The following is a 25,726-nucleotide window of genomic DNA, read 5'->3' as shown; positions in this document are numbered from 1 at the left end:
AATGCTGGAATCTTAAGCAAAAAAACAATTCAACGGGCCAGGCAGCGACTGTGGAGGAAAATGGACGAACAACATTTCAGGTCAGGCATCTCCTTCGGACTGCAGAAGGGTCCTGACCTGAAACTTTGTCCATTTCTCTCCACAGATGCTCTCTGACGCACTGAGTCCCCTCAGCAGATGGCTCAAGTAGTTAATTTGCTTGGATGTGATTTGTTTGAACGTTTGTTTGGCAGAGGAGCGACGCAAGGTGATTTAAATCCTCTTCCGCTAGATTTAATCGCACATAAGGAATCATAACTTATAGAGTCATAGAGTCATTCAGCATGGAAACAGGCCCTTTAGACCAACTTTCCCACACCGACCAAAATGCCCCATCTACACTCGTCCCACTTGCCTGTGCTTGGTCCATAGTTCTCTAAACCTATTCCATCCATGTACCTGTCCAAATATCTCTTAAATGTTACGATGGTACCTGCCTCAACTTCCCCCTGCAGCAGTTCGTACCATATACCCACCACCATCCTTTATGTAAAAAAGTTACCCTTCAGGGTCTTATTAAATCTTTCCCTCCTCACCTTAAACCTATGTCCTCTTGTTCTCGATTCCCCTACTCTGGGTAAAAGACTGTGCATTTACCCGATCTATTCCTCTCATGATTTTATCCACCTCTATAAGATCACCCCTCATCCTGCTGTGCTTCAGGTAATAGAGCCCCTGCCTGTGCAACCCCAAGATTCAAGATTCAAGGGGTTTATTGTCACAACAGTTCCATACATGGTCCAATCCTGTGTGAAAATCTTGTGCTGGAGGATTCTGTACCTTAAATTTAATATTCAATTATACAGTGCATGCATTAAATTATAAAGTGAACATTAAATTACAGACAGAGTCCAGTTCGGGTGAGTTTCAGGGCTGGTTGGTTTAGCAGCCTGATGGCATGGGGGGGGAAAGCTGTTCGAGTGTCTGGTGGTACGGGAGCTGACGCTCCGGTACCTTCTGACTGAGGGCGGCAGGCAGAATAGACCGTGGTCCGGGTGGCTGGGGTCTTTGATGATCCTCAGGGCTTTTCCAACGCGCTGCCTGGAGTAGATGTCTTGGAGGGAGGGCAGCTCACACCCGAAGTGCTGGGCCGTCTGCACTACTCTCTGCAGGGCCCTTCGGGCGTGGCTGGTGCAGCTGCCGTGCCAGGTGGAGATACAGCCTGTCAGGATGCTGTGTTGTGCCTTTTTTGTGATGGTGGTCCAGGTCAGGTCCTCTGTGATGTGGATACCGAGGAACCTGAAGCTCTCCACCCTTTCCACCGCTACACCGTTGATGTTGATGGGCGGGTGCTCCCCACCCCTGTAGTCGACGATCACCTCCTTGGTCAACGTTGAGAGAGAGAGGTTGTTGGCCTGGCACCACCGTGTCAGGGCCACTACCCCTCTCCGTAGGCCGACGCGTCCCCGTTGGTGATCAGACCCAGGTGCGTAGTGTCGTCCGCAAACTTGACAGTGGTGTTGGTGTCATGTTGGGCCACATAGTAATGGGTGTACAGGGGGTACAGGAAGGGGCTGAGGACACACCCCTGAGGTGCGCCGATGTTGAGGGTGAGGGCTATGGAGGTGTGATCTCTGATCCTCACCACCTGGGGTCGGCCCGTCAGAAAATCCAGGATCCAGGTGCACAGGCCTGGGTTCAGCCCCAGGTCCAGGAGCTTGCCGACGAGCTTAGAGGGCACAATTGTGTTGAATGCCGAACTGTAGTCTATGAGCAGCATCCTAACATAAGTGTCCCTCTTGTCCAGGTGGGTGAGGGCGGTGTGAAGGGTATGAGCGATGGCGTCGCCTGATGATCTGTTGGAGCGGTAGGCAAGATGGCAGGGGTCCGGGTTGTTGGGTGTGAGGAGCAGATTACAGTATGTCCTTGATTAGCTTCTCAAAGCATTTGCTGACGATGGGTGTCAATGCTCTGGGTGGCCAGTTGTAGAGGGTGGTGGGTTTGTTGTGCTTGGGTATGGGGATGATGGTGGAGATTTTCAGACAGGTGGGAACGGATCTTAAGGAAAGCGAGAGGTTAAAAATGTCGGTGAACACCCGTGCTAGCTGACTTGCAAGTGCCTTCAGGACGGGACCGGGTATGCCGCCCGGGGCCGACTGCTTCGAGAGCGTTGACTCTCTGGAGCGACCCGGCGCACGTTGTCCTCTGTGATGGTCGGCATGCGGTCCTCAGCGGCGGGGGGTCTCGGCGGGTGTGGGGGGGGGGGGGGGGGGGGGAGTCGGGGTGCTTCCTCTCGAACCGAGCGTCGAAGTGGTTTAGCTCGTCCGGAAGGGAAGCTGCGGTGTTGGTGGTGTGGTGGGGGACTTTGCTATAGCTCAGGCCCTCGAGTCCTGGCAACTTCCTTGTAAATATCTTCTCTGCACTCTTTCCAACTTAACAATATAGTCAATATAGTCAATCTTTCCTATAACACAGTGCCTAGAAGTGAACACAATACTCTAAATGTGGCCTCACCGATGTCTTATACAGCATTAACAAGACCTCCCAACTTCTATACTCAATATCCCGACTGATGAAGGCCAATGTGCCAAAGGCCCTCTTGTCCACCCTATCTACCTGTGATGCCACTTTCACTGCACTCCTAAATCCCTTTGTTCTACAACACTGCACAGAGTTCTGACTTTCACTGTGTGGGTCCTGCCCTTGTTACGCTGTCCAAAATTCAATAGCTCGCACTTCTCTGTATTCAATTCCATCAACCATTCCTCAGGCCACCTGCCCAACCGATCAAGATCTTGCTGCAATTTTTGACAAGCATCTTTACTATCTACAATACCACCCATTTTAGTGTCATCTGCAAACTTATAATCATGCGTTTTATGTTCTCATCCAAATCATTGATACAGATCATAAACTTATCTCACAGAGTTTGGGTCCCAAGACCAGATTTTCATGCCCCAAGCCTACGTCTGTGAAAGCAGCTTCCTAATCTTCAGCTTCTCTCTGACAAGTGGGAGGTGGTCTTGGAGGGGTGGATGCTCCTCAAACTGTGGAGAATCCTGGACAATACAGCTCACCCCCTCCATGACACACTGGTCAACCTGAGGAATACCTTCAGCAACAGACTAGTTCCACCAAGATGCAGGACAGAACGCCACAGGAGATCCATCTTCCCAGTGGCTATCAAACTATACAACTCCTCCCCCTTCTGTCGTGGGGAGACTGAGACTGACTCTACCCCCCTCCCCAATCTTTGCACATCCCCCAAGCCTTTCCACGTCCCTTCAATCTCATGTTTCATGTATTTTGTGTTTTGTGTATTTTGTGTTTTTATGACTGTTGGCAGATCAATTTCCCTCCTGGGATAAATAAAGTTCTATCGTATCGTGTTTGTGATCACTTCATCAGTATATTAGGATCTTCCAGATCACTGTGCCTCAGTAGCAAATTGTATCATATATTTACATGCTTTTAGCTATAAATAGCTAAAATGTATCTAGATTAATGATTGCCTCTGGAATTAATCTATATTATATGCAGGACAAGTCTAATTTTATCTTTTACTAGACCAAGTTGGGCCCAAACCTCTCCTGCATTGGTGCAGCACCCTCCTCCCCTACTCCCCTCTCTCCCCCACCTCCCCCTTCCCTCCCTTCCTCCCTCTCCACCTCCCCTCCCCCTGTCCCTCTCCCTCCCTTCTTCCCCTCCCTCCTCCCCTTCTCCCTCCCCCATTTCCCCTCCCTCCTACCCTCCTCCCCACTCCCCCTCCCCTCCCCCACTCTCTCCACCCCCTCCCCCTCCACCCCCCTCCCCTCCCCCACCCCCCAGTCCATCCTCCCACCTCCCTCCCCTCCCTCCCTACCCCCCTCCCTCCCTTGGAGATATATTTAAAGTTTAAAATGTGAATAACTTTTAAAATATAACACCGATTTCAATGAAACCTCCCATTAGCACCAAAGGGACAATGGTGAGTAATGTGGGCCTAAAATTGTCGCACTATCGTGTACCGCTTTGGCTGTAGTTCAGGAACAAACAAACAAACAAACTAGAGTTTTAGTATATAGATATGAAAACCTGTAACAGTACTAGTACCTCCTTTTCCTGTCAGAAAACCAGCACAGAACCCAGCACCACCTCCGGCAGCAATCATGATTCCTCCAATGTCCACTCCTCCACTAATAAAGGCCTTTGCACATGTTTTTACATCGTCCAATGTGTAACCTAAAGATTAGAGGGAACAAAGTGCTATCAGCCAAGATTTTGACGATTACAATTAATTTTATGAATTACATTGCTCAGAATATTATAGAAGTAAAATAAACAGAAGCAATGATATCACAATTATCAGTACATTAATGCTGTCTGCATCTGCATCCATCAAACAGTCTTTTCTTTCAATTGGAAGCTGTTTATGTGATCCCCATGGATTCTAATGGAAATACTGCTTCCATTAAAATGACATCTCCTCTGGGCACAATGGATAAACTGTCAGTTCCTCTCCCAGATGAATTGAAAGATTTCATTCTAGTTTCTATCAGTGGTTTTACCTCTCGGAGATCAATATTAAAAAATAATATTTTGTTTTCAAGCGTGTTTAAGCACTTGCACAATGTGGGTCATTTTAGACAAACTCATTATTCTACTTTGTGGCCTCTCTTAATGCTCAAGATTCATGTCCAGGAACAAATGTATGAATGCAATCAGCACCAAAAAGGGTAATTACAACATTATATATTTAGAGAGAGCTATGTTATTGAAAGCACTGCATCTGCATGCTGGTACTTAAGAGCCTCTGCCCTCCATTGGTAGTGCCCAGCAAGGAATTGTCACAGAGCTCAGTGTCGAGCAGCAGGGTTGGTGGGGTCAAGGAAAGAGCGTTCACGTCGAGGCCCTGTTTCCACCAATCTTTCCACCACCATGCACACACGAAGCCCAAGAAGTGAAAGACGCCGTTGTATGCAGATGCTGAGAAGTGTGGTCAGCTCTGGCTGAACAATTTCTAATCTTGTGATGTGGACTCGATAAGAAGAAGCAGGGTTGGTGTGAATGGTGTGGATGTTCAACGTTTAGATGTAGGGCTCAGCATTGTGCTGGCTGGCACAGTGAGTGCAGGACTTGCGAGGCATTGGAAAATGCTACTCCATACAAAGCCAGACCACATTTATCCTATGGGTCTCTCTCGTCACCTCCTTTAGGCTGTGACGGATGCTGCTGTCTCTATCCCTCTCTTTGTTTGGCTGCACAGTTTTTCTGATGTAACAAGCATATTAGCTAGTGAACACAATGAAGTAGGAAAAGCCAAATGATTATCTGAATTGTTTGAACTCAATAGTGAGCTTGAAAGGCTATAGTGCTTGTCACTTTCTGCACTGTTCCTTAATGTTCCTTTTAATGTTGAGCTTCATTGGAATTGTGTAGGAGACTGAAGACAGAGAGTTACAAATAGGAACATAGAATACAGAACAGTACAGCACAAGAACAGGGCTTTTGGCCTGCAATATCTGTGCCAAACATGATGCCAAAACCATCTCTCATTTACCTGCATGTAGTCCATATCTATGTATTTTTTCCTATATATCCATATGCCTATCCAAAATTTTCTTAAATGCCACGATCATATCTTCAACTACCAACCTTGGCAGTGTGTTTCAAGCATTCACCACCCTCTGTGTAAAAAAGTTGCCCCACACATCTCCTTTAAAACTTTGCCCCTTTCACCTTGAATTGATGTTCTCATGTATTTGATTTTTTTTCCACCCTGGGAAAAAGGTTCTGACATTCCTACCTATGCTTCCCATAATATTATTCACCTCGCAAGTTTCAAAGAAAGCAATCTAAGTCTGTCCATCCTCCCCCTGTAACTAATACACCAATCCAAGCATTATTCTCCTCCGCACTCTTTCCAAAGCCTCCACAACCTGTCTTTAATGGGGCAACCAGAACTGCACACAATACTCTAAATGCAGCCTAACTAATGTCCTCTATAGCTACATCATGACTACCTGACTCTTATACTCAATGTCCCGACCAAAGCCTTCATTACCACTCTATCTACTTGTGTTGCCAGTTTCAGGGAGTTATGGGCTTGGATCTCTCTGTACATCATTGCTATTAATGGCATATTTTTCCCTCACATTTGACCTCCCAAAGTGAAATACCTGATATTTCCTCCGATTAAACTCCATCTGCCATTTCTCTGCCTATTTCTGCAGCTGATCTACATTCTGCTGTATATCGAGACAGCCTTTCTCACAAATCGCAGCAATCTTGGTGTCATCCGCACACTTACTAACCAACCTGTTTACGTTTACATCCAAGCTATTTATCGAAATCACAAGCAGCAGAGGTCCCAGCACAAATCCCTGTGGAACTCCACTGGGCACAGACCTCCAGTCTGAAGATTGTCCTTCCACCACAACATTCTATCCACAAGTCAGTAAGGAGTAAAACAAAGAATTAAAATGACTGGCAGCTATAAAATTGGGGTCATGCTTGTGGTCTAAAAGAAAAGGCTCTGTAAAGTGGTTTCCCAATCCACAGCTGCAGAATGTACAGGAAACTGGAGTGAATACACCATACCCAATTCAGACATCAGTCTGAAGAAGGGTCTCGACCCGAAACGTCACCCATTCCTTCTCTCCAGAGATGTTGCCTGACCCCCTGAGTTACTCCAGCATTTTGTGTCTACCTTAAATGTGAAATCATGATTCAGAAATGTGTATCTTTTCTTTCTGTGAACTTTGGTGGCATTTTTAATATAATATATATGTTCATAAATTCCAGAATGATAAGCGAGCAAATTTCAAGTAGTCAGATAGCAATCTTAATGCTTTTTTTTTGCCAATTCAGTAGGTATTTCCATTTTTTAAGTTCCCTTCTGAAGTAATAAAGTGGTCTTTAACTGTATTAATAATACAACTAGACTCGCGTTTTTGTTCAGTGACAGGAGGAGCTTTGCACACTGCTGCTAGGAGACCGCTGCTGGGAGCTGATAAAATGTATCCTTTTGCACCCCATGAGTGTCAAAAGATGTGGTAGATGTATCGAAAAGTTCTAATCATGACATATTTATCAGCGGAGCCCTGCGGTGAATGAACAGAACCATTATTCAAACCAACCAAGAGCTGTTCTAAGATCCAAAATTAATTACACAGTGGCTTTCGAGCTAATCACATTGCTTTCAGCTCCACACTATTTTTCGCTGGCTGAGTAGCAAGTATCATAGATAAGAATATTATCTATGCTGTGCATTACATGCAGAATTGATTATTTGCAGAACTCATAAGACTTGCGAGATTGCTTGATTAACTTGCACAAGCATGGAATGGCATAACACCACTTGTCCAGAGGTGGCTGTCTGTATCTCACTGACTGGGGACGATTTCCTTTATTGGTTTAGGTTTATCCCCCGGTATGTCTACTTGAAATTTTAAAGTCTGCAGTCGAGGAAGAGATAAAAAATAACAAAAGAAAGAAAATTGCTGATCAAGAAGAGTTAACATGACTATAAAAGCTTGCATGTTGAAGACTTTGAAAGAACATCAAGGGTATAACTGAGGGAATTCAGTTATTTTGCAGTGAATATTGCTGAGACCAGGAGCCTCAGATATTTCCTTGCGTTTGCGTGCTCTCTGGCCTGCTATTTCTAAGTGCACAGGCACCAATTTGTCAAATCCAGAGACAAGAGTGTTTTATTATTTGGAGCTTATTTGGAGGTTGAAGTATTCAATAGCCTGATGGTTGTAGGGAGGAAGCTGCTCCTGATCCTGGACTTTACAATTTTCAGGCTCCTCTACTTTCTTCCCAATGGCAGGAGTGAAATGAGTGCGTGGCCAGGGTGGTGTGAGTCTCTGATGATGCTGGTTGCCTTTTTGTGGCAGCGACTCTTGTAGATCCCTTCAGTGGTGTGGAGGTCAGTACTCTTGGTGGACTGGGCAGTGTTCACCACATTTTGCAGTCTTTTTCATTCCTGGGCGTTCAAATTGCCAAGCCAGGGCATGATGCAACCAATCAATATGCTCTTTACTGCACACCTGTAGAGGTTCAAGAGAGTGTTCGCTGAAGTACCGAACCTCCTTAATCTTCTCGGGAAGTAGAGGCTTTGTTGGGCTTTCTTTATGATTGTATCAATTGGCTGCATCTAGGACAAATCTTCAGAGTTACGCACATCCAGGAATTTGAAGCTTTTGACTCTCTCCACTAGTAACAGGTTTAAGTAATAGGTATCGATTCATCTAATTTTTCAGTTACTGCATTTAAATTCCAGATTATTACTGAATCTATTGTTTATTTATTTTAGGCAGCATACACATGTAAAATAGAATTTAAATGTAACTTGAGAAGACTTAATATTATGGAAAAATATTTCACTAAAATTACCAACTAATATCTTAGAAAAGATACCACAATGTTAAAAATATTTCATAATGTGTTATTCTATATCATTTAGGATAACTGAAGTAGATATCGTTGTAATCAAATACTGAGACATTTTAATCCTTTGCTGTCTAATAACAAAGCTGGGAGATTAATTTATAGGCTTGTGCCAACTGAAGAAAATTGGCAAGTCCTGCAGATGGAACTGAGAGGGGTAATCATTAGATTTATCTGAACATTTCTTAAAGCAGGTTTTAACATCTCCTCTAAAATAGGATCCATTGGAAGTCATAAAAACAAAAAGTCATAAAGCAGGGAAACAGGCCCTTTGGTGCAACTTGCCCCATGCTGACCAAGATGCCCCATTTTAGTCCTGTCTGCGCACGTTTGGCCCATATTCCTCTGAAGCCCTCCGATCCATGTATCTGTACAAATGTATTTAAAATGCTGTTATAGCATCTGACTCAACTATCTCCTCTGGCAGCTCGTTCCATTTACCTACCACCCTCTGTGTGAAAAGTTGCCCCTCAGGTTCCTATCAAATCTTTCCCCCCTCACCTTAACCCTATGCTTCTTGATTCCCCTACTCTGGGTAAAAGACTCTGCATAAACACCCTATCATAGTGAACCAGATCGGATATTATATCATTCTGCTAGCTTCCCTGCCACTATTGCCAAAACTATTGCTGAAACTAGACGTTTTATTCCAGGTTATTGGATTAACTGAATTTAAATTCTAAAATTATGGTGATGAGATTAAAATTCATACCTCCAAAACATTATTAGGCAGTGGATTACTCAACGTAAAGTGAAGATTGAGCCGCTGTACCTTCTGTACCTTTGTATTTGTTCTTTTGATTATATATTTGATATTAATACCAAGCAACAAACAATGAAAGGCGTAACAAAATAGTGTTTCATCAAACAGCAGAAGGGCCTCAAGCAAAATAGTTTCACGTATTCTTGTGCCCATACCCAGCAATTTCCCAGGTTCACACTGATCACTACACATTTCTGATATTGGCAAAAATGTTTAACTACTTCTGGTGCTTGAAATCAAAATAAAGGTGCAACTCAATACTTCAGTGAGCTAAACCTAATACCTACCATCTTCCTTGATTTTGTTCATGTTAACTGCCCAAATATATTCATATGTTCCACCAAGTATGCCTTCGCTCATGTAATGAGTCCCATAGTCTTTAAAGATTTCCCTGTATTCTCCATAATTGTAAATTGTTGGCAACTCTTTAACTCTTTGAAAGAATTCATAATGGAGCATAAGGTTTCTGTGTTTCATCTTGAACTTGGCCACTTGGAGTGAGAATAGTGTATGAAATAATTGTGTTTTCTGAAAATGAACCAAAGGAATTCAATGACTGAAGAGCATGACCAGTGAAGTATTCAGACAATAACAAGATATATATGTAATATATAATCTAATAATTGCAAAACTCGATCGCATATATGTAATATGTAACCTGATCAAAAGGAGCGTCGAGAAGGGAACAATAGCTGTGCATTTCCCTAATGATATTCCTTAAACACAGTTTCAGATCACCTTCATTATGGCTTCTCATCTTCCACAATATTATGTTTGCCAGTTAACATTAAGATAGCATTTGACAAATTATGATGATAATGAGGCCCAGCAAAACTGATTTCAACGGGGAAAAAGGTGTCTAACATTCCACTGGTCAGGAACATATTTGGGACAAAGAAATATGATTACATAGGGTAATGTCTTCAGCTCAACCATCTTCATTTATGGGTTTCTCTGATCATAAGGTCAAATAATTGTTCAGTGTTTCAAAGATTGTGGCTGTCCATGCTTGCATGCAACAAAAGGTGAACAACAATCAGGCCTGGACTGCTAAATGACAAGTATTATTTTAACCATTCCAGTGCAATGCCTTAAGAATTTCCACAAGAGATATCTATTTACCTCTCCTTAGAATTCAAAGAAAACTAGCATTCGATCTCCCATCAACATCTTGAAGTCACCATCGAACATTGATTTAACTGGATAAATTAACGACATAAATTCTATGGTTTTGAAAGCAAGGGCTTTATACCAGCTAACGTTATTTGTTCTTGTTTCAGTGACCAGGTCCAATGTAAAAAAGAATAAATAATTGATAATCAATATATTCAACTCTCCCAAAGAGACAGTCCCTTTCTTCTCCCACCTTTCCCTTCTCTTCTACTAAAACAAACTTGCATCTCCCCCTTTCAAAATTCTAATGAATGGTCACAGACTCAAAACATTGACTGCTTTTCTTTTCATTGATGCTGCCTGACCTGCTTAGCTTCCCAGCATTTTTTCTGTTTTTTTTGTTTTAAATCAATGTTACTTTGAAAAGGTTGGCATTCTTTTTTTTAAAAGAATTTCTCCATATCCAAGTATTTTCTTGAAAATGCTGTTCAAATTGAGTTGCACTTATACAGTAATAGTTTGACTTACTACCTAACAGCAATTAATCTATAGCAGGGGCCTCCAAACTTTTCAGCATGCGGGCCACATTATATATTTGGCACATTTTTGCGGGCCGTAAGAAGAAATAAAGTGTGAGTTTTATAAATTTAATGAACTCAAAAAAGTTTAGACTAGGTTACGTTAGATTAGATTAGGAAAGGTTAAACTAGGTTAGGTTAGATTAGGTTAGTTTACTTTAGGTTTATATGCAACAAATAAATAATATTCAATTTTTTAAAAGAGCTTGAAATATTGGAATATATATATACTGTAGGTATACAATTATTTATAAAACAGAAAAAATACAGTGACCACCACTGGGGGAGAGAGGAGAGAGAGAGAGGGATAGAGAGGGGGAGGAGAGTGAGTGGGGGGGGGGAAGAAAGAGTGGGGGGGAGAGAGAGTGGGGGGGCAGAGAGAGTGGGGGGGAGGAGAGAGAGTGGGGGGAGGAGAGAGAGTGGGGGGAGGAGAGAGAGTGGGGGGAGGAGAGAGAGTGGGGGGGGGGAGAGAGCGAGTGGGGAGAGGGGAGAGAGAGGTAGAGGGGAGAGGGAGAGAGAGAGGGAGGGAGCAGCCCCCGCAAGTGGCAGTGCTCCTTCACCTGTCCCTCTGACACCCTCCCCCTCCCCACGCTCCCGCTCTTACCCGCTACTCCCTCTACCCCGACACTCTTCCTCCCCCTCCCCCCCACTCTCCCCTCCCTCCCTCTCTCTCCCCGGGGTGCGCGGCAGCGGCGGCGGTGGCAGCGAGGAGGGACGTTTCCTTGGGTTTGTTGTTTGCGAGGGGGCGCTGTGATCTCTCGCCTTGTCCCGGCTCTGGGTCGGTGGCGATCCGCTCTCTGGCGAACCTTCGCCGGCAGCTTCTGCCTCCAGTCCCTGCTGTCTAAGAGCTTGCTGCGGGCTGGATAAAATCTCGTGGCGGGCTGGATGTGGCCCGCGGGCCATAGTTTGGAGATCCCTGATCTATAGAATGAGAGGCAGTATTGCAGCTAAGTCTGATCAGTCCTCCCCATTACCATATAAACATGCACTTCTCAGGAGAAGGCAGAAGAATACAGTTAAAAAGGAGAAACGCTGGCAATTCTCCTCTTGTGCTTGGCTGCCTCACTGTGAGCTTTGTGTTTACCTGTTTTTTCAGATATACAGCATTAAAACAAGCTCTTCAATCTACTGAGTTACTTTCTAATTTATTCCTTTAGACACTAAGGGGAATTTTCCAGAGGCCAATTAATCGACAAACTTGCATATCTTTGAGATGTGGGAGGAAATTGGAGCACCCGGACACGACCCGTGTAGTCACCAGAAGAATGTGCAAACTCCACTCAAACAGCATTCGAGGTCAGGATTGTCTCAGACGCTGAGAGGCAGCAGTTCTACCATCTGCGCCACTATGCTGCACTTTCTTATTCAGCTGCCAGTGGAACTCTATTGATGGACTTTTATTTCCTAATTAATATGGTAATATGATAAAATGTGAAGAGCAGAGTCAATGAAAGTAGTTTAAACCACATACTTACTGTGCTAGAATGTTTGAGGGTTTTTCGAATCATTTTCTTGAAATGATTACTTTCATAACTAAGTCCAACTTCAAAAAGATTTGGAATGCTAAGTACAAATCTAAAGGAAATTTCCCGACACTTTTGTTCAAACCTGTTGCTGGTAAAATCTGAGAATGATGAATATTCATTCAAGGTCAGTTCAAGTTTTCCTTCTGTCTGTAAAGACAAGAGCACACAATTGTGAAATGAGTCATTGAATTGTGGAATCTAAATTGCACAGCTTGGAAACGTACCCTTTGTCTCACTGAATCAACACTAAGATTCAAGCATCCTTTTGCACTCTTCCTTCATGAATCTCATTTCTGTCCTGGGCCTCCTCCATTGCCCGAGTTACACCACACACAAATTGGAGGAACAGCACCTTGGGTAGCCCTAAGAGCTAAACGTAACTCTCTCTTGAAAACATCCTATGTCTGAAGAAGGGTCTCGACCCGAAACGTTGCCCATTCCTTCTCTCCCGAGATGCTGCCTGACCTGCTGAGTTACTCCAGCATTTTGTGAAATAATCCTATGAATTGGCCTTGACTGCCTTCTGTGGCAGAGAATTCCACAGATTCACAACTCTCTAATACCATGTGCTCTAATTTTGCATACTAATCTCTTGTGTGGGACCTTGTTAATGGCTTTTTGAAAGTCCATATACACCACATCCACTGGCTCTCCCTTATCCATTCTACTTATTACATCCTCAAAAAACTCCAGAAGATTAGTCAGCAATGATTTCCCCTTCATAAATCCATGCTGACTTTGACCGATCCTGTCACTGCTTTCCAAATGCGCTGCTATTACATCTTTACTAATCGACAAGCATCTTCCCCACTACCAATGTAAGGCTAACTGGTCTATAATTCCCCGTTTTCTCTCTCTCTCTCTCCTTTCTTAAAAAGTGGAGTTACATTAGCTACCCTCCAGTCCACAGGAACTGATCCAGAGTCTGTAGAACATTGGAAAATGATCACCAATGCATCCATGATTTCTAGGGCCACTTCCTTGAGAACTCTAGGATGCAGACCATCAGGCCCTGGGGATTTATCTACCTTCAGTCCCAACAGTTTACCTAACATCATTTCCTGACTAATGTGGATTCCCTTTCATTCTTCCCTCCCATTAGATCCTCGGTTCCCTAGTATTTCTGGGAAATTGTTTCTTCCTTAGTGAAGACAGAACCAAAGTACTCGTTTAACTGTTCTGCCATTTCTTTGTTTCCCATTATAAATTCACCTGTCTCTGATTGTAAGGGACCTACATTTGTCTTCACTAATCTTTTCCTTTTTACATATTTAAGAAGCTTTTAAAGTCAGTTTTTATATATCCCGCAAGCTTTCATGCTCTTTTTTCTCCCTCTTAATTAAACCCTTTGTCCTTCTCTGTTGAGATCTAAATTTCTCCCAGTCGTCTGGTTTGCCGTTTCCTCTGGCCTATTTATATGCCTCTTCCTTGGATTTAACACTATCCTTGATTTCCCTCGATAGCCATGGTTAAGCCGCCTTCCCCGTTTTATTTTTTCGCCAGACAGGGATGAACAATATTTGGCGTTCATCAATGCAGTCTTTAAATCTTTACCATTGCATCTCCACCGTCAACCCTTTAAGCAGAATTTGCCAGTATATCCAAGCCAATTCCCGTCTTATTCCTTCAAAGTTTCCGTTCTTTAAGTTCAGGACCCTAGTCTCTGAATTAACCATGTCGCTCTCCATCCTAATGTAGAATTCCACCATATTATGGTCACTGCTGCCCAAGGGGCTTTGCACAACAAGATCGCTAACTAATCCTTCCTCATTACACGATACCCAATCTAGGATGGCCAGCCCTCGAGTCGGTTCTTCTACATATTGGTTTAAAAAAACATCCCGTAAACATTCCATGAAATTCTTCTCCTCAGTGCTGTTACCAATTAGTTTGGCCCAATCTCTTTGTAGATTAAAGTCACCCATGATAACTGCTGTACCTTTGCTGCAATTATCCCTAATTTCCTTAATGCTATCCCCAACCTTCCTACTGCTGTTCGGTGGTCTGTATACGACTCCAACAAGCGTTTTATGCCCATGGCTATTTTGCAATTCTACCCATACCGATTCTACAGCATCCAAACTATTGTCTCTCCTTGCTATTACATTAATCTCCTCTTTAACCTGCAATGCCACCCACCTCCTCTTCCTTTCTGTCTATCCTTCCTGAATATTGAATACCCCTGCATGTTTAGCTCCCAGCCTTGGTCACCCTGGAGCCATGTCTCCGTAATTCCAACTAGATCATATTCCTGTTTCATATCAAAGGGGAATTATAATTCTCATCACTTTACTGATGCCATTGCTTCAGCTGCCTGGAATTTCCTCCTCAATCCTCAGCTTCTCTTCCTCTCTGTTCCTTTGAGGCACCAAAATGGTCTCTTTACAGTCTGAAGAAGGGTCACAACCCAAAACGTCACCCATTCCTTCTCTCCAGAGATGCTGTCTGGCCCGCAGAGTTACTCCAGCATTTTGTGTCTAAATGATCTCTTCCTTGTTTTGATTTCAAATTCGGGGCTTGCCCTATTTTTCCGCCAAACAACTTCAGATATTTAACTACTTAAGACATTGAATTTCCAAGTTATTATTACTTTTGTTGGTTACAAAAATAAGGTAATATATTTCGAACACTGAAAAAGCTTTGCATTTAAAAATAAAATCAAAGTGTATATTTACCTCAGGGCTGTAGAATTCTAAATTATAGGGTTTTCTAAATCTTATGTTATTGATATAATATGGGGCACAGCTGCCTCCGTAGTATCTGCTGTCGAGAACAGTTCCCTCCAAAGTGTCAGTTAAAATATTATATCTGTAAATGTATAAAAATGATTAATTTGACCACATTCACACTGTGGCGAGCTTTCCCTTTGATATTCGTTCACAATTTTTCTCTCATTCTACCAGTGCTCCAAAATTTATTGTCGTCCACTTTTCTGCATCATCTACCCCTGTATTGGATCACGATTCGTCACACCATCGCTGGCTCTAACCCATTGTGCACAAAACTATACAACTCCACATCACTCTACGAACATTAATCATTTATCATTGGGTGTCTCCCCGTAAACCGCATGGGTTTTCCCCGGGAGCTCTGGTTTTCTCCCATACTTCAAAGATGTACAGGTTTGAAGGTTAATTGGCTTCGGTAAACATTTTAAAATTGTCCCTAGTGTGTGTGCAATATTGTTAATGAATGGGGATCGCTGGTAAGTGCAGACTCGATGGGCCGAAGGCCCTGTTTCCACGCTGTATATAAGCTAGAGTAATTTCTCCCTCATCCATGTAATACTGAAGCTTGGCATTTTACTAAACAATCATGTCTTCATTCATCTCCCATGAGAGTGGCAGTGAGAGAGCTCTAAGTCCCATTGAAGTGCTATGGGTGCAACCTGAAATTGAGGGCACTTACCATATCAAAATATGTTTGTAGAGACAGCAAGGAAACACACTCTGTGGGTCCACTCTGACAATCATCACTTGCCTACACTACATTTTGCATTAATCCCATTTTTTAATTCTCTCCCCATTGTCATCAACCTCTCCCAGATCCTACTACTCACCTACACGCCGAGGGCAATTGACAGTGTCTAATGAACTTATCAACCCACTCGCCTTCGGGATCTGGGAGAAATGGAGTACCCATAAGAAACACAGCCAGTCACAGGGAAAATATGCAAAGTCCACGTGGACAACACCTGAGGTCAGGATTGAACTCAGTTCTCAGGCATTGTGAGGCAACAGCTTTATAACCTGCGCCACTGTGCCACCCACCAGGAGTGCTGTCAATTGAGAATCAATAGTTTAGGGATTTATATTGTTACATTGACAGTATTTGGGATTTATACTGTTACATCTGGAGATCCCATTGGAAACGTACCCACTTCCAATATGTTGCACAGCCCAATATGGTTCTGCCTGCCTGGTGCAAGCATGGCTAACCCTCCGACATCCTTTCTCATCAAACTGATCTCCACAGTCGTCATCTCCATTGCAGGCGAGCCGACGAGGAATGCATCGACCTAAAAGAATTCCACACAATGTGCCTTTCAGTCCAAAACCTCAAAATAGGGGTGGTTTGCAGCTCCATTATAGTTGTCTCTGGGTTAGCAGTGGTTTCAGGCATGCACCACACTGTTTGTAAAGAAAACTTGTCACAACAATCTCTTTAAATATTCTTATTCTGACCTTAAAGATCCTCTAGTCTTTGAGATTGGGGAAAAACATTCTGACTATCTACCCTTGTCGACCTACTAAAACACAATACCTCATACTTGCCTGGATTAAACTCCATCTACCATTTCTCTGCCCTTATCTGTAATTGATCTAAATTCCGCTGCATGACTTGAAAGCTTTGGTCATGGTCTGCAACACCACTAATTTTGATGTTGTCTGCAAATGTACTTACTAACCCATCTACATTTACGTCCAGATTGTTTATATATTCATCGCAAGCAACAGAGGTCCCAGCACAGATCCTTGCAAAACATCACTGGTCACGGATCTCCAGCCAGAATAACACCCTTTTACCACTACCCTCTGCATTCTATAGGTAAGCCAGTCTGAATGCAAACTAACAAGTCACCGTGGATCCCTTGCATTTCAAAAAACTTAATTAAATTAGCAAGGCATGGCCTGTCACAGTCAAAGCCATGTTAATTGTCTCTAATTATCCCATTCTCTTCTGTAAATCCTACCTCAAAGAATCACAAAGTAACCTCTCCAATAGCTTGCCTACCATTGTCTCTGCTCACTGCTGTATAATTTCCTGGATTTTCACTGTTTCCCTTCTTAAACAAAGGCACACCACTAGCCACTCTCCAGTCCTCTGGGGGCCTCGCCTGTGGCTACAGGGAATGCAAAGGTCATCAAGGCCCCTGCAATCTCCCCACTTGCCTCTCTCAATAACCCCCGATATGATGGAGCCAGAACAGATAGACGACAATAGACAATAGGTGCAGGAGTAGGCCATTCGGCCCTACGAGCCAGCACCACCATTCAATGTGATCATGGCTGATCCTTCCTGCCTTCTCCCCATACCCCCTGACTCCGTTATCCTTAAGAGCTCTATCTAGCTCTCTCTTGAATGCATTCAGAGAATTGGCCTCCACTGCCTTCTAAGGCAGAGAATTCCACAGATTCACAACTCTCTGACTGAAAAAGCTTTTCCTCATCTTCGTTCTAAATGGCCTACCCCTTATTCTTAAACTGTGGCCCCTGGTTCTGGACTCCCCCAACATTGGGAACATGTTTCCTGCCTCAAACGTGTCCAACCCCTTAATAATCTTATACGTTTCGATAAGATCTCCTCTCATCCTTCTAAATTCCAGTGTATACAAGCCTAGTCGCTCCAGTCTTTCAACATATGACAGTCCCGCCATTCCGGGAATTAACCTAGTAAACCTATGCTGCACGCCCTCAATAGCAAGAATATCCTTCCTCAAATTTGGAGACCAAAACTGCACACAGTACTCCAGGTGCGGTCTCACTAGGGCCCTGTACAACTGCAGAAGGACCTCTTTGCTCCTACATTTTACTGAGGACATTTGTTACCTGTTTCAGCACATACAATGCCCTCACACAGATTTCTGGATCTGCAGGTTCCTCTGCAGGCCTTCTCCTCTCTATCGGCAGTGTTACAAGGTGCACCACCAAACTGAGAGGGCTCCACAAGTCTTGCATACCTGTACTTCATAAACAGAGAAGGGAAACCTTGAAATTAGCAAGTCAAAAAAGCACAGCAATGGCTGTTTTTCCTGATAACACTAAAAAAGGTCGGTCTGCCACGACAGCTTCTGATGACCTTCTACCGCTGCACTACAGAGAGCATACTGACGTACGACATCTATGTGTGGTATCTCAGCTGCACGGCAGTGGACAGGAAAGCTCTTCAGCGGGTCGTCTGCAGAGCGCAGAGGATCATTGGGACACAGCTGCCAGCCCTGGAGGACATCTACAACGCACGCTGCCTCAGGAAAGCCGGCAGCATCTACAAGGACTCCACACACCCATGCCACCGTCTGTTTGAACTACTTCCATTTGGCAGACGGTACAAAGCCTTCTACACCCGCACCTCTAGACTAAGGAACAGCTTTATCTAGAGCTATAGCTGCTCTGAATTGGTCCCGCTGAGAGCCTGCCATGATCTGTCTCTGCCCCCAGGGTCAGCTGGCACAACTGACCCTGTATGAACCTCTTTTTGCACTTTACCTTGTTCCCTCTTTTTCTATTTCCTTTCCCCCCCCCCCCCCACCTTTTTGTTGTTTTCATTTTCGCCGTGATTTATTTATATATTTGAGTTGATAGCATCGATATGGAAGCGACATTCAAAATCTCGTTGTACTTGTACACTGACAATAAAGGATATTGTATTGTATTGTGCATTGTATTGGTATCCAGTTAGAGATTGACGATGCAATATGTCAGTAATCGATTCAGTCTTAAAAGTGTGAAAGCCTTGAAGAGGCTCTGTACATTGACTCACTCTATTTCCTCTCAACGCTGCAGTGAACCAAAGTCTGAATGTGCATAACATGCAATGCGATTAGCAATCACTGGCCTTGTGTGAGTAATTGGACACAGGCTGCACTGTAGTTTAGAGTTAGCATGAGCTTCAGACAGACCTTTCTGATATCCTGCCATAGTAAGACTTCCTAAAGGGGAAGGTCATACGCTTGAACTAGTGGGTTTTGCATTGGAGTTACTTTACTCTTGCGTGGTTGAGAAGGTGTGAGGGGAGGTGAGGTGGCAGGTTTTAGATGCGAGTCTCTGATGGTTAATTGGATTTCAGAGCTGGGCAGTCTGGTTAGATTAAGCAGTGGTTAGGAGTGTCAGGCTGAAAGAGAAACAAGTTTAACTTCAGGACCTCTCTGATAGAAGGTCAGATACAGGATTCCCAGACGGCAGCCCAGGTAGAGTCAAGCCCTTCAAGTAAAGCCTGGTCCTGCCCAAAGTCCCAGGCATGGGTGAATCTTTAATTTTCCATGGGAAATAGTGAGAGTGGCATCAATAATGAAAACACAATTAACGTGTTTCCTCTGCAGCCAGCAGACTCTGTGCTTAATAAATCTATTATACTCAGAAGACTATGATCTAATTTCCAGATTTTTACGTTGTATACATATGGATCTGATTGCATTTAGCAATTGGAATTTGGATTAAATTTCATCACACGTGCCATCTCACAGAATTGCTAGCCCTGTTTCTCCAGCGACATAGTTATAGAACAATGGCCTACAAACTGAGCCTTCGGCCAACTGAGTCGGCACTGATTATCATCCATTCATTTTCACGAATCCTATCCAAACCCATTTTGTTGTCCCTCTATCTCTATCAGCTCTCCCCAAGACTATCTACTCCAGCTGTAATTTGCAGTGGCCATTTCATCCACCATCCACACATATTTTGCATATGGGAGGAGGAAAACCAGAGGAAACCAATGTGGGCACAGGGAGAACCTGCAAACTCCACACCAACAATGGCAGCAGAGGTCCGGACTGAAGCTGGGTTGCTGCTGCTTTCAGGCAGCAGCTCTACTAGCTGTGCCACATATCTTTTTTTAATGCCGTTGGACAATGGTTGGAGTCACATTCTTATTATCTACTTAGAATCTCTTGCATGTAAAATTCTTAACCGCATAATCCTAGAAACATTGTATGTTTATCTTTTGGCCCTTTACTTTATTTGCCCTACTTTTCCTGAATTATAATTATTCTCAACAAGAATGTTGAAGTCAACATTAATGTTCCAGTTGAGACCATCTGGCTGAATGCCACAATCTGCAGCTCGCACTGCTGACTGCAACATCACTGCTGACTGCAACATCACTGTTGGCAATAAGGTACAGAAACTGGATTGTACCTGGACGTTGGCTTAATCTTGCTGCATTAACCAATCAAGGGATATCAGAGATATTGCAGGTCCTTCTGTTGCCCATGTTTGCCTATTGCCAATGAATTTCAACTACCAGCGGTGAACCACACATCTTGTTCCATTGTCCCTACTTCACATTTTAGAATTAAAACTTCAAGTCTTCACTCTCAGTATCCCTCGATCCACCTCTCCTATTCTTCCTCCAAAATAACCTTCTGAGGCCATTCATTTTAAGGAATTGGGATTGTCCTGGGATTTCTGGGGACTGCTAGCAGCTAATATGCTGGGTATATTTTAATTTAATGTTACTATTCTTGTGAATTCTAACTAAATTATCTCAATATTATTACAAAAATCAGATGGACCGAGGGTACCCATGGTTGGGAAATCTTGGTGTTGAGATGGCACACCCGTCTCAAAATATTTCAAGATCATTTTGGATTGAAATGCAGTGGTGGCTGCAATTGGAGCCCTGGACTCCTGTGTGGGGCTAGTCCTCCCTGGGGCTGGTCAAAAAAGGCAATGTCAGTTTGAATGTGGAGGTGGAAGATCTGACAGAGGAATATTTTTTAAAAAAATCATTTTTCCAATGGCAATCTGAAGCAGGACATTTAAGGACATTTGGTTTGGTTTGAAATTGCCAGAGGCGAAAGTCTGCAGCATTTCACATGTCTAATTTTTCAAAGGGGATCCAAAACCTGTGACAGAGCCTGATGTCTATTTCAGAGACACGTTATAGAAGCCCCTGGAGGAACATCTTCAAATAAGGTGCATGGCGGACTTTTGGTGCAGAATGATTTTACTTCTCAAGATACACTTTGGAAGAATAAACCAAGACCAAGATTTGCAGACAGATAGCCCAAGTAGTGCAATCACAGAAATAAGAGTATGAGAACACCTAATTTCGTCCATCTTCTATTGCCGAACTTACTTGCTTCTGCTGGCAAGAATCGCAAGTACTCCATGAGGACCAAGATGAAAGAGAGCAATCAATTGGCTGCGATGGACCCGTCAATGATCTTTTCCACAGTCCTCCCAACTTGTTAGAATTTACATGGTTAGATCCATTAGTCAGTTCCACAAAGGTCTCTTTGCTGAAATCAGACAGTGATTATAAACACATGAAAGATTATATAAACAAGTGTTTCCTATCTTTCGATTTCTGGTTCAATCAAGATGCCATAAAAGGCAAGATACTAGAGGAACAAGATGGACCACTCCGTTGAAATTACTTATACTGGTGTAGTACGCAAAGGAGCCATTTTAGTGGGCAAAACCCGTCGTTCGCCATGCCTCTCGCAGTGTAATCAATGTTTTGGGGGAACAGTATGTGTGATGATACCATTAAAATGCAGAATATATCTCATCTATCAAGTCACAGATTTTTGTTATTTTTCTTTTAAAATGTTTCTGCAAGTTTCTGCCTACTAAAATGGCGCTTTGACATACTACGGTTTTTAGGGTCGAGTGGTCTATCTTGTTCCTCTAGTATCTTTGATAAAAGGTAACTGCCAAAAACTAAAGTTATAGCCGGGACTCCGCTTGGAGTAATTCTTGGAGGCAAAAATGTCATCTTATTATAAAAACAGAAAACAATGGAAATACTCAGCGGGTTAGGGCAAATCTGTGGAAAGAGAAGTGCAGTTAATGCTTCAGGTCAACGACACTTTGATTCAAAACTGGGAAGGAGAGAATAGAGTCTTGCTAAGTTACAGGGAGGTTGAAGGGTGGGAAAATGTCTGGAAAGGTAGGCCAGAGGTTGTAACAAGGTTATCTGGTCAATGATTAAATGGGCGCAGTCAGAGCATGCAGCACAAGGGTGCAACTAGTAGAGCCACCACTTCATAGTGTCAGAAACCTGGGTTCAATTCTGATCTCAGATGGGGGTTTTTTGTGGAGTTTGCACATTTTCCCTGTGACTGCGTGAATTTCCCCCAGGTGCTCCAGTTTCCTCCCACATTCCAAAGATGCATGGGGTGGTAGGTGAACTGATCACTGTATATTGTCTTTAGTGTGCTGGTTGGTGATAGAATCTGGGGCAATTGATAAGAATATGGACAGAGCAAAATGGATGACTAATATGGGATTAGAGTAAATGGGTGGTTGATGGGCATGAACTCCATTTCAAGAGGAAAAAAGACCAAGTTGAGCCAAGATCGGGGATGGCCAACTAATACAGTCCAAGTGTCAAGTTATTTGAAGTTACAGAATTTAATATTGGTTCCAGAAGTCTGCAATGTGCTGAAACTGAAGATGAGCTGCTGCTCCTCAAGCCTGAATGGGCCATTGAAACAGTGCAGGATACAAATCTGTCTGTAGCCTCCTGCACTGTTACAATGCCCAATGCAAGCATGAACAGTAGCCGCAGCTCATCTTTAGTGGGGGTGTGTTGGCGTATTAAAATGCAGGCAGCAAGAAGCTTATTGTCACCTCGGTGGACTGAACTCAGGTGCTCTGCAATGCGGTCACCCAATCTGTCTTTGGTTTCTTGATATCAGAGAACACCACATTGTGAACAGGAATGTGGTAGACTAAATTGGTGGAAGAGAGTCAGTTGAAGAGAGTGGTGGAAGAATTGGTGGAAGAGAGACAGTTTGGATGACTGAATGGTGGGAAGGGAAGAGGAGAAAGGACGTTGCAAAAGAAAATGCCAAAGGTTAGAGGTGGAGATGGGAATAGTAGAGTGGACCAGCGAGTCACGAAGAAACAATCACTGTGTCATGTTTAAAGGAGAGGAAACAAGAATGTGTCTGATGGTGGGATTCCTTTGATCGTGGTGGAAATTGCGGAAAAGGTGAAGGCTGGTCAGGTGGAAGGTGAGGACCAGGGAAACTTTATCCATGTTTGGTCCCGGGGGAGTGAAGTAAAAGCAGCGGTGCGATAAATGAACGAAATGCAGTCAAGGGTTTTATTAATAATGGTGGAAGGAAACCCAATGTTCAGGAAGAAGCAGGACATTTCAGAAGCACCTGTACAGACCTTTTTAACTATGTATCTGGTTTCCTTAGCTGACAGTACAAGCAAATGTGAACCAACAGCAGGAGCATTTTCCAGAGAAAATGTTATTTGTGAGAGATACAGCAAGGAAACAGGCCCTTCAGCCCTCCGTCCACGCCGACCATCGATCTCCTGTTCACACTAGTTCTATGTTATCCCACTTTCGCATCCACTCCCTGCACACTAGGGGCAGTTTATGGTGGCCAATTTATCTCCAAATCTGCACATCTTTGGGATGTGGGAGAAAACTGGGACACTCAGACGAAACCCACAGTCAGAGGAAGAATGTGCGAGATCCACACAGACAGCACCACTCTCTGCAGAGAGAAACACAATACTGGAGTAACTCAGTGAGACACGCAGCATCTCTGGATAGAAGGAATGGGTGATGTTTTGGGTCGAGACCCATCCTCAGACCCTCTCTGCAGGTTCAAGCAGTCAAGAGCCGAGTGGTTGCCTTACCAGGCTGAGATACATCCCTTCAGAATATTAACTGTACCATATCTGTAGCTGTTCGAGAGATTCATTGCAGACATGCTGAATCTTCTCAGAGTGCAGCGATATATTTACTTTCACATGTTTATGGAAGTAAATACACTGGTGTGTTTTGTTGATTACTTGATCAGTGTGAAGGGATCAGGTTAGGTTGCTGGTGATGTGGATGCCTTAGGAACTTGAAACTGATGACCATCAGATGTAGCACCCCCATTGATGAGGACAGAATTGTGTTCAATCCCTTGCTTCCTTAGGTCTCCAACCAAATCTTTGTCTTGCTGGCGTTAAGGGCTATGTTGTTGTCCTGACACAATGATCATGATGTTAAGGTTAATGGAAAGATAGCTCAGAGCGAGGAGATTATGGAGCAGAGCCAGTCTTCAGGATTGCAATAAACAGGATTACAGTAGATGTTGCTAACCATATTCCACAAAGTCCAATGTTTCTGAATGTATATGAAATTCAGAACGCTGCAGTAAATGTGGGTCAGTTCAGAGCTTAGAGGGGATATGCAGGTGGATAGGACTGATAGATGGTCCTCGGAATGCGTTTTGGGGATTTTTCAGCCCAGAGAGATCTGTATAATACATAGCAGGAAGCTACAGTGTATCAAGAATGTATCAAGGCTTAGGAAAGGACAGATTGAATGCTTAATGCCTGCCCTCTTAAAATTGCTCTGGGTCCAGGGGCAAGAGGCTGTGCTCATGTGCTCAAGCAGGTCTATGCGATATCATGCATGGGATGAGATAGCCTGATAGATCTGCTCAATGAGGAAACACGAGAGACTGTACGAAAACAGCATTCTGCTGGAAAAATAGTTCACTCACTGGGCTTTTTTGCCTTATCCAGGTAACAGCAGCCCATGGCAAAACCCAGAGACACCATATTGTAAAAACTCTGGGATATACAATATTCCACTCTCAGTTTCACAACTTAATAAAAAGATACTGTTAGAAATGCAACTGGCATTTAAAAGAAACTTAAGTATTAAGTCTTAACCACAAGGTTCGATCTTCTCTCAATTCCTTCTCTTATCTGTTGAAGCTGCTGACACAGTCAGAATAGATACTTCCCGCCATCTAAAACCTTCTCCAGGTTTTTAAAATGCAGTCCCTTGTTTCTACTCTCTATTTTTACATGTAAGTAATTACATGCAAACATTCAGAAACACATCTGCATTCATCAGAGCTTTTTCCCAACATTGTCTCGAGATCACCTATGTTTTCTCTGTTTCCTCCCTTTATTGTAGTCCAAGAATGCCAAATCCAATTACATTGTCCCTACCAATCATTTAATACTTCTCATCAATCAAACTTTTAGACAGAAGAACTTACCTGCAGCCATTGGTGTGCATAAGGTCTAATGCAGCATAGAACAGTATTAGACTCACTGACTGAAGCATGATCTCGTAGCTTTTCACCGGATCCCAGCAGAAAACAGAAACCAGATGTCGGAAGGCCTTCAGAACAATAAATTAACAGTGATGCAATGTTTCCACACCACTTGTTGAGCAATTGATTATTTTTATTTGTGCAGAGATTAAACTTTCCTAAGGGTCATTCAAAAGCACTGACATGACTTTATATTATTAGTTTTGAATTTTTCAATGTTATAATTGTTCTAGGCATTATTTCAAACCATTAACTAAGCTTAAATACCAGTCAGATTGCATCTTTACCAACAAGTAAACTTAAATGTGGCAAAAAATGATTGCGCAGTGGTTTTACCGGGCCATCGGAGGCCATGTCAGTTTCACTGGTGGGTAGTTTTACTCTGAACAAGAGCATGTTGGATAATCAGCCGTGGATTGACATTTGAACACAGTATCTTGCTGCACTGTCAGGTAGGTGAGTTGCCTTTTGGAAGAGAATTTAAACCCAGTCCTCAAGTGTTCTTGCAGCGGGGGTGAAATATCCCGTGGCACCGTTTTGACCCAGAGCAAGAAAATCAATCCTTCTGCTCTGAGCAATAGTT

General features: G+C 43.4%; 1 protein-coding gene across 1 annotated transcript in view; it reads right to left on the bottom strand.

Annotated features, from left to right (window-relative positions):
* The window catches only part of LOC144597773 (complement component C8 beta chain-like), a 30,115-nt gene extending 4,883 nt beyond the window's left edge, over positions 1 to 25,232 (bottom strand). Inside the window, exons 1-8 of the mRNA XM_078407342.1 lie at positions 25,087 to 25,232; positions 21,192 to 21,354; positions 17,942 to 18,077; positions 16,269 to 16,410; positions 15,068 to 15,200; positions 12,342 to 12,539; positions 9,463 to 9,703; positions 4,072 to 4,200 (exon numbers count right to left, since the gene is read on the bottom strand). Of these exons, the coding sequence (XP_078263468.1) occupies positions 4,072 to 4,200; positions 9,463 to 9,703; positions 12,342 to 12,539; positions 15,068 to 15,200; positions 16,269 to 16,410; positions 17,942 to 18,077; positions 21,192 to 21,354; positions 25,087 to 25,154 (1,210 nt within the window). The 5' untranslated portion in view covers positions 25,155 to 25,232. The remainder of the gene's footprint in view (positions 1 to 4,071; positions 4,201 to 9,462; positions 9,704 to 12,341; positions 12,540 to 15,067; positions 15,201 to 16,268; positions 16,411 to 17,941; positions 18,078 to 21,191; positions 21,355 to 25,086) is intronic.
* Between the last annotated feature and the right edge of the window lie 494 nt (positions 25,233 to 25,726).

The sequence above is a fragment of the Rhinoraja longicauda genome, chromosome 11 (genome assembly GCF_053455715.1).
Source record: "Rhinoraja longicauda isolate Sanriku21f chromosome 11, sRhiLon1.1, whole genome shotgun sequence".
Lineage (NCBI taxonomy): Eukaryota > Metazoa > Chordata > Chondrichthyes > Rajiformes > Arhynchobatidae > Rhinoraja > Rhinoraja longicauda.
This window is presented reverse-complemented; position numbering and strand designations above follow the sequence as displayed.